The sequence below is a fragment of the Dryobates pubescens genome, chromosome 17 (genome assembly GCF_014839835.1).
Source record: "Dryobates pubescens isolate bDryPub1 chromosome 17, bDryPub1.pri, whole genome shotgun sequence".
NCBI classification, from domain to species: domain Eukaryota; kingdom Metazoa; phylum Chordata; class Aves; order Piciformes; family Picidae; genus Dryobates; species Dryobates pubescens.
Genome location: NC_071628.1, coordinates 20,390,051 through 20,398,644, shown reverse-complemented (window position 1 = coordinate 20,398,644; position 8,594 = coordinate 20,390,051). Strand labels below are relative to the sequence as shown.

General features: G+C 63.9%; 1 protein-coding gene across 1 annotated transcript; it reads left to right on the top strand.

Annotated features, from left to right (window-relative positions):
- The first annotated feature begins 3,610 nt into the window (after window positions 1-3,610).
- PPIB (peptidylprolyl isomerase B) lies at window positions 3,611-8,387 on the top strand. The gene is made up of 5 exons (XM_054169006.1): window positions 3,611-3,795; window positions 4,477-4,590; window positions 4,724-4,817; window positions 7,353-7,537; window positions 8,201-8,387. Exons 1-5 carry the CDS (start codon window positions 3,640-3,642, stop codon window positions 8,321-8,323), a joined length of 672 nt encoding a protein of 223 aa, XP_054024981.1. The 5' UTR covers window positions 3,611-3,639; the 3' UTR covers window positions 8,324-8,387.
- The last annotated feature ends 207 nt before the right edge of the window (window positions 8,388-8,594 follow it).

Below are 8,594 nucleotides of genomic sequence, written 5' to 3'. Positions count from 1 at the left end.
TCCATGCCTTATCCCGCCGGAGGCGGCTGGCAGCACGGAGCCCGCCGGGACCCGCCGCACCCTGCCGCCCCTTCTGCACCGCCCCCCAAGCCGCCCCCCGGGCTGCAGCGCCTGCCAGCACAGGGACGGTGGCCGCGTTCCACCCTTCTCTCTCCCAGCTCCTCCGCTGCCTGCGGCTCCCAGAAGCCCAGCCGGGGTCTCTGTCGCAGGCGGTCGTCTCCCTCTCTGCTATAGGAAACCACGGTTTGGTGTCTTGGGAGGGGGAGGAAAAGGGCTCAGGCGCTCTCGCAGGAGCGGTCCTGCCCGCTGCAGGCAGAGCCGGGCCCTCCGACCCTTCTGTCGCTGCCCTCCCGAGCCCCCACTAAGTGCCTGTCACCAGAACTCGATTCCTTCTGCATCTCCTGCCGCGTTCGGTCATTCCCGGCTGCCTCCGCCGGAGGGGCAGCTGCAGTCACAGCCTACGTGAGTGTGTGCAGGGCGAGGGAGGGCGGGGGGGGCACAGGGCCATCTCAACAGGTTTCGTTGTTCTTAAATGTTTTTGTTTCGGGTTTTGTTTTGCCTTTGGGTTGTTTTTTTTTTTTCGTTGGTTCTTTTGTTTTGTTTTGTTTTCTAAGTGAATGTATTTGATTGTTTAGAAACTTCCTTGACCTTGTTTTTATGGGGCGGGGGGGGGAGGGGGTTGGGTTGGAAGCTCGTGTTCAGGGTGACCACCACCGCTCTCTCGCTCTCTTTCTCTGGAGATCCGATGTGGTGATGTGTGGGGAGGGGGAGGCCTGGCCCCCACAGCGTGCTGGGAATGCTCACTTGTCCCAGGCCCTCTGGCACTGGAATCGGAGGTTGGGAGTCGGCAGAGCAAAACGAACCAACAAAGGCTGCAAAGCTATGAGGTGGCTTTAACTTCACAACGACCAAAAGCAGGGTAACAGCAAGTCCGGTGCTTGAGGGAGCTCTGCCGTCCCCGGGGAGCCTGGAGGTGCCCGGGACACACGAGCCGGGCGGGCCAGCCGTGCCGCGGTCGGATGCAGGGCATTAAAGCTGACCTGGGCCACCCCCCCTCAGGCGCAACCCACGCCGGGAGGGCTGCGGGGCGGGGAGCAGCCGGCTCCGTGCTGGCCCCGCCGGGGTGGCTGTCCCACGGCGTGGCTCGGCAGCGGGGCCATGCAGTCTTCTGAGGTATCAAGTGAGAGGAGGAGGATGATGATGATGATTATTTTATTTTTTTTTTCAATAAAACATTGCACTGCTGCATTGTTCTCCAGGAACAGAGGCGTTTGTGACCTGCCGTGCTCCTCTGCTCAGCCTCTGCGGCTCTCGTAGGAGCTCTCCTCTCCTGCACGCAGCTCTGGGCTCTCCTGGGGAGGGACAATGCAGAGTGTGAGGTCCCCACAAGACCTCCTCAGCACTTTGTGCTTTACAGCCATGGATGGCTCAGCCCCACAGGGCTTGGCAGAGGCACAGATTCACAGAGTGGGTTGGGCTGGAAGGGACCCCAGAGCTCAGCCAGCTCCAGCCCCTGCCATGGGCAGGGACACCTCCCACCAGCACAGGCTGCTCAGGGCCTCATCCAGCCTGGCCTGAAACACCTCCAGGCAGGAGGCAGCCACAGCCTCCCTGGGCAACCTGTGCCAGTCTCTCCCCACCCTCACTCACAACAATTCCTCCTCTCACTCTCAGTCTCCCCTCTCCCAGCTCAAAGTCATTGTCCCTCAGCCTTGCAACCCCCAGCCCTTGTCCAAAGTCCCTCCCCAGCTCTCCTGGAGCCACTTCAGGCACTGGAAGGCCACTAGAAGGCCTCACCCCTGTTAAGGTCCCCATAAAGTGGAGCTGGGGACAGAGGCAGCAGGCAGGGTGCTGGCACAGTATCACCAAGGTTGGAAGAGACCTCAAAGATCACCGAGTCCAACCTGTCACCACAGACCTCATGACTAAACCATGGCACCAAGTGCCACATCCAATCTCCTCTTGAACACCTCCAGGGATGGGGACTCCACCCCCTGGCTGGGTCTCCCAGGGACAGTGTCTGTGCCAGTGTCTCCTCCCCCCACTGCTAAGAATCTCTTCCTTCCCTCCAGTCTCAGCCTCCCCTCAAGTTTCAATCCATTCCCTCTCATCCTATCCCTACAAGCCTGCATGGAGGCACCAGTTTCTCCCTGGGCTTTGTATGTTCCCACATCAAGCACCCTGGGTGGCAGAAAGGCTAAACCATTGACTGCCTGGAGCACAAAGATGTGAACCACCCCAAAACATGCTGCTGCACGGTCCCTAGAGCAGAAACTGCAGCTGCTGCTGTAGGCATCAAGTGTCCCTTCCCCCAGCAGGGAGGTTTCAGCTCTAGATGAAGGAACCACTAGAGGAAGGTGGTGGAGACACAGCCCCCAGCCACTGGTGCCTCAAGAGCTGCCTTACTCTGCCCACTCACCAGGATCTTGCACAGAGTGGAGGAACTGTTTGATGCTGGGATCCATGCTGGGACCCTTCTCCTCTTTCCATGTTCTCACCTTGTGAAAAGAGTATTTTTAAGCATGAGCTTTCATTTTCTGCTCCCCAACAAATAATCTTGGGACACTTGTGCTCTGAGAAGGAAGAGAAACCTCGAGCTTGCTTTCTTTGCCTGGCCCTGGAGACAGGAATCTGCCCCAGGAGGTTTCTGTACAGGTTTGGGTGCCAGGCAAAGACTACTGAGATCCACTCTGGTTTTGGGTCCCTCACTACAAGAACATTGGGGGTCTGGAGCAGGTCCAGAGAAGGACAATGAAGCTGGTGGAGGGTCTGGAGCACAAGTCTGATGAGGAGCAGCTGAGGGACCTGCGGCTATTTAGTCTGGAGGAGGTTGAGAGGGGAGACCTCACTGCTCTCCACAGCTCCCTGGAAGAGGCTGGAGCCAGGTCGGTCCCATCACCCAAGGAACGAGTGGTAGGAGGAGGGGAAATGGCCTCAAGTTGCAGCTGGGGAGGTTCAGGTTGGCCACGAGGAACAATTTCTACCCCAAAAGCATTGCCAAGGCCCAGCCCGGGGCAGTGGCAGAGTCCCCATCCCTGGAGGGGTTTCAAAGCCGTGGAGCTGCGGTGCTCAGAGATGCCCTGGCAGTGCCGGGTCAGCGGTCTGCGGCTGTCTTGCAAGCCAAACTCTGGGGCTTGTTTCGTGACCGTTCCACACAGCCTCGCCCACGCCGCCGCCATGCCCGGGCAGGAGGAGGCCAAGCTGTCCCCTCCCGGGGGGTGCCTCGGAAACAGGCTACATCTTCGCAGCGGTGAAGGGCGGTACCGAGGGCACTGCGGCGCCCTCCTCGCCCCCGGGCCCGGAGCAGGACGAGCCCCGAACGGCTCCGTTCCCTGTGCCCTGCCCGCCCGACTCCGACTCCGACTCCCCCCAGCCGCCTCCCGCCACCAGAGCGCGCCCGCCCCGCCCCCATGCCCCCGGGAGCCAATCACAGCACAGCAGCTCCCCCTGATTGACGGCGGCCGGCCGAGCGAGGGGCAACGTGGCAGCCGCCCGGCGCCCGCCGCCGGCACCGCCCCCGCCGCGGCCTTCCCCCCCTGCTCCAGGGGCGCGTTGGTCGCGGCCGGGCGGCAGGCGGGGCGGGGCGGGCGGCGCGGCGCGTACCACTGCGCGGCGGGGGGCGGCGGCGGGCGGGGCCGGATGCAGGCGGTGCGGCGGGCGCTGTGGCCGGGCTGCGAGCGGCGCAGGATGAAGGTGCTGGTGGCGGCGGCGGCGCTGGGCGCTGCCCTCCTGCTCCTGCTGCCCGCCGCGTCGCGGGCCGACGAGCGCAAGAAGGGACCCAAGGTCACCGCCAAGGTCGGGACGGGACGCGGCGGCGAAGGCCTGGGCGGGGGAAGCCTGGAGTGAGGAGCGGCCTGGGGCCGGGCCGAGGGGGATCGGGGCTGAAAAGAGCCCGGATGGGGCTTGGGAGGCCGAGGATGAAGGCCGTGGGTGAGGGGAGGCCTGGGCTGAGGAGGGCCCGGAGGGGACGAGGGAGGCCTGGGAGTGAGGCTGGGGGCGGGGGTGTCCGGGGGGGGAGGAGGGCCTGGGGGTGGGGCAGAGCTCGGATGCGGTTCGGGCTGTGCCTGGGGTGAGGAGAAGCCCGCCGGGGCCCTGGAGATCTCGGCCCGGGGTGAGGGGGCCCGGGGGGGGTTGGGGGCACCTGGGAGGGCTAGAACGCGGTGGGAGCTGCGCCGAGAGGGAGCGGGGCTGGGCTAAAGGCCTGGCATGAGCGGAGCCCAGGTTGAGGGGGCCTGCAAGGGGCAGAGAGGTGGGCGCGGGGTGAAGCCTTGGGATGAGTGGGGGCTGGGGTGAGGAGAAGCCAGATGGGGTTCGGTGCTGAGGCAGCAGCTGGAGAGGTGGAGGAGGCCTGGTCCAGGGCGGCCAGGCCTGGCTGGACTTGGGAGGGTTGAAGGGAATGGGTTGGGCCAGCAGGGTGGTCTTGGCTCTCATGATGCCCCCCTAAGCTGTCTGCACTCCCCCCGCGCCCCCCCGAAGGTGTTCTTCGACCTGCGGATCGGGGAGGAGGATGTGGGCCGAGTGGTCATTGGGCTCTTCGGCAAGACAGTGCCCAAGACAGTGGAGAACTTCATGGCTTTGGCCACTGGAGAGGTGAGGAGGCAGGGGCCGCTCAGCTTGGCCTCACTGAGCTGCTCCTGCTCGCTGCCCCGAGGCAGAGCTCGGGGGAGGGAGCTCTGCTCCTGTCCTTTTGCCTCACTCCTGTGTTCTCCACCCCCAATCCCAGAAAGGATTTGGCTTCAAGGGCAGCAAATTCCACCGTGTGATCAAGGACTTCATGATCCAGGGAGGAGACTTCACTCGTGGTGATGGCACTGGAGGTAATTTGGCCCGCACCAGCTGGAGGAGCCAGCTGCTCTGGTGAAGTGAGGCCCTGCCCATGCTGCCAGCCACTGCCTGGCTTGCCCTGGGCACCACTGTGCAGCTTGTGGCATGAGAGGGCACACAGAGTCCTGGCCTCAAAGCAGAGCTTGGTTATGGGGAGGACTGAGTGTGGTCAGGCTTGGCTGGCTGGTACCTGAAACACAGAATGAAAAGGGTTTGGTTTGGTTGGAAGAGACCTCTCAGATCATCAGGTCCAACCCTTGTGTAGTTCTGCCGAGTCTGGTACTAAACCACGGCCCTCAGCACCACATCTCTGCCGCTTTTAAACCCCTCCAGGGATGGGGACTCCACCACTGCCCTGGGCAGCCTGCTCCAGGGCTTGGATGACCCCTTTAGGGGAAGAAATTGTTCCTTCTGTCCAACCTAAACCTTCCCTGGGGCAACTTGAGGTCATTTGGGTCTTCTATCACTTGTTCCTTGGGAGAAGAGACAAACCTGGCTGCAGCCTCCTCTCAGGGAGCTGCAGAGAGCAATGAGGTCTCCCTCAGCCTCCTCTGCTCCACGCCAACCCCCCCCAGCTCCCTCAGCTGCTCCTCCCCAGCCCTCTTCTCCAGACCCTTCCCCAGCTCTGCTGCCCTTCTCTGGATCTTCTCCAGCCCTTCAGTGCCTGCCCTGTGCCTGGGGTGGACCTGGAGCTCCATCCTAGCAGAACTCCACTCTGCAGAGGCTGCTGGCAGTGTCAGACATCCTTGCTGCTGTCCTGGCAGCCAAGTTCAGACCTTCTAGCAGCACTCAGCAAACACTGCTGCCCTTCATGACATTGCCACTGGGGCTCTTAAGCTGTACCAGGTCTACTCTCACAGCCTTCTGCCCAGCTCTAGGTGGGAGGTGGCTTTTAGCTCTCCTTCAGGTTGCAGGTAGCTCATGGAGTCTCTGCTCTGGAGGTGCTTATTCACCCCAAGCCAGTGGAGTGAGCCAGCAGCATCACCTGCTGCATTTCCCTGAGAGAAGCTTGGCCTTATCACAGTCACAGAATGTTGTATAGGCTGGGCAGGGACTGGCTGGAGAGCTGCCCTGGAGCAAAGGCCTTGGGGGTGCTGGGGGAGGAGAAGCTCTACAGGAGCCAGCAGGGAGCACTTGCAGCCCAGAGAGCCAAGCAGAGCCTGGGCTGCAGCCAGAGAAGTGTGGCCAGCAGGGCAGGGAGGGGATTCTGCCCCTCTGCTCCACTCTGCTGAGACCACAGCTGCAGCTCTGGGGCCAGCTCTGGAGCCTCTGGGCCAGGAAGGCTCTGGAGGGGCTGGAAGGTGTCCAGAGAAGGGCCAGGAGGAGGAGCAGAGGGCTGGAGCTGCTCTGCTCTGCAGACAGCCTGAGAGAGTTGGGGTTGTGCAGGCTGGAGAGGAGAAGGCTCCCAGGAGAGCTTCTGGTGGCCTTCCAGGAGCTGCAGGAGGGTGTCAGGGAGGGATAGGGGTCTGGGACACCTCTGAGGGGGGCAGGAATCAGGCTTGGGACAGGAAGGCAGCAATGGGCACTGGCAGCCCAGAAGGCCAAGGGCAGCTGAGCTGCCCTTGGCCTTCTGGGCTGCCAGTGCCCATTGCCAGAGGTGGAAGGAGAGGATCCAGAGGTGGAAGAGGTGGCAGCCTCCTGCCTGGAGGTGTTTGCAGCCAGGCTGGATGTGGCTGTGAGCAGCCTGCTGTGGTGTGAGGTGTCCCTGCCCATGGCAGGGGGCTTGGAGCTGGCTGAGCCTTGGGGGTCCCTTCCAGCCCTGCCAGCTGTGTGATGTTAGGGGCTGGAAGAGACCTCTGGAGCTCATCCAGTCCAACCCCTGCAGGATCACACAGGAACACATCAGGCAGGGTTTGAGTATCTTCAGAGAGGGAGACTCCACAGCCCCCCTGGGCAGCCTGCTCCAGGGCTCTGTCACACTCACAGGGAAAATATTTCTCCCTCCTGTTCCCATGGCACTTCCTCTCCCTCAGCTTCCAGCACTGCCCCTTGGGCATCCCCCAGCAGAGCCTGGCTCCAGCCCCTGGGCACTCAGCCTGCACAGCTTCAGCAGCAGCACTCAGCTCAACCCCTCAGCCTGGGGGCTGCCCAGGCCACCAGAGGTCACACAGAGCCCCAGAAGGGCTTCAGAACATCTCCCCAGCAGGCAGTGCCTGGGGGATGCTGGAGCAGGGCAGTGGGGCTGGGACTCGGCTCCACAGCAGCCAGGTGAGAAGCTGCCAGGGTGGCTGCTCCTGCAGCACAGCCCTGCAGCACAGCAGCAGCGCTGCAGACACTCAGGCCAAGGTCTCCCCAGGGCTCAGCCTGAGGGCAGAAGGACTTCTCCACAGCAGGTGCAGAGCTGGACACACTCCTGCTCTGCCTGGAGGAGCAGGGACCACAATGGCCACGTTGGCCAGGACACAGCTAGCACCCCCCAGCAGCTGAGCTTCAAGCCCAGCCAGCACAGGACCTTGTCAAACACTCAGCCAAGGTCTCCCCAGGGCAATGAGGTGGCCCTCAGGCTCCAGGCCTCTCCCTCCCCCCAGGCAAGAGCATCTACGGGGAGCGGTTCCCGGACGAGAACTTCAAGCTGAAGCACTACGGCCCGGGCTGGGTCAGCATGGCCAACGCCGGCAAGGACACCAACGGCTCCCAGTTCTTCATCACCACCGTCAAGACCCCCTGGCTGGACGGCAAGCACGTGGTGTTCGGCAAAGTGCTGGAGGGCATGGTGAGCACTGCCGCGGCCGGGCAGCTGGGCGGGGAGCTGGGGGATGGGCAGGGGGCTGAGCTGGGGGCTGAGCAGGGGGGTGAGCAGTGGGGTTAGCTGGGGGCTGAGCAGGGGGGTTGGCAGGGGGCTGAGCAGGGGGGTTGGCAGGGGGCTGAGCAGCAGGGTGAGCAGGGGGGTGAGCAGGAGGCTGAGCAGGGGGCTTAGCAGGGGGCTGAGCAGGGGGGTTAGCAGGGGGGCTGAGCAGGGGGGCTGAGCAGCGGGGTTAGCAGGGGGGTTAGCAGTGGGGTTAGCAGGGGGCTGAGCTGGGGGGTTAGCAGGGGGCTGAGCTGGGGGTTAGCAGGGGGTTAGCAGGGGGCTGAGCAGGAGGCTGAGCTGGGTGCTGAGCAGCGGGGTTAGCAGGGGGCTGAGCCGCAGGGTTAGCAGGGGTGTTAGCAGGGTGCTGAGCAGGGGGGTTAGCTGGGGGCTGAGCAGGGGGTTAGCAGGGGGGTTAGCACGGGGGTTAGCAGGGGGCTGAGCAGGGAGGGTAGCAGGGGGCTGAGCCGCAGGGTTAGCAGGGGGCTGAGCAGCAGGGGGCTGAGCAGGGGGTTAGCTGGGGGCTGAGCAGGGGGTTAGCAGGCGCCGGGCAGGGCAGAGCTGTCCCTGACGCCCCCCTGCGCTCCCCAGGAGGTGGTGCGGAAGGTGGAGAGCACCAAGACGGACAGCAGGGACAAGCCGCTGAAGGACGTCACCGTCACCGACTGCGGCACCATCGAGGTGGAGAAGCCTTTCGCCATCGCCAAGGAGTGACCCCCGCCCCGGGGGCTCGGCACTGCGGGCCCGGCGCCGCCCCTCGCAGCCTCCCCCGGGGGCCGGGCGGCGGCGGAGCCTCCCCGCCCCACCACCGCCCTCCTGGGGCGGGGCAGGGCGGGGCCTGGCGGCGCTGCCTCTGCCTTTTGTACGGAGCACGGGCACCAATAAAGGAGACCAATGCCTTTTGTAAAGGGCCTGCGCTGCTGCCTCGGGGCGCTGCCTGCAGCCTCCACCCCCCTCCCCCCCCCAACCCAGCAAGCGGGCAGGG

Bases quoted from the DNA above. Each gene is read 5' to 3' on its own strand.
- PPIB (XM_054169006.1), top strand. From the start codon at position 3,640: ATGCAGGCGGTGCGGCGGGCGCTGTGGCCGGGCTGCGAGCGGCGCAGG. The intron at 4,591-4,723 runs GTGAGGAGGCAG...CCCCAATCCCAG, and splicing joins TGGCTTTGGCCACTGGAGAG to AAAGGATTTGGCTTCAAGGG. The intron at 4,818-7,352 runs GTAATTTGGCCC...CCCTCCCCCCAG, and splicing joins TCGTGGTGATGGCACTGGAG to GCAAGAGCATCTACGGGGAG.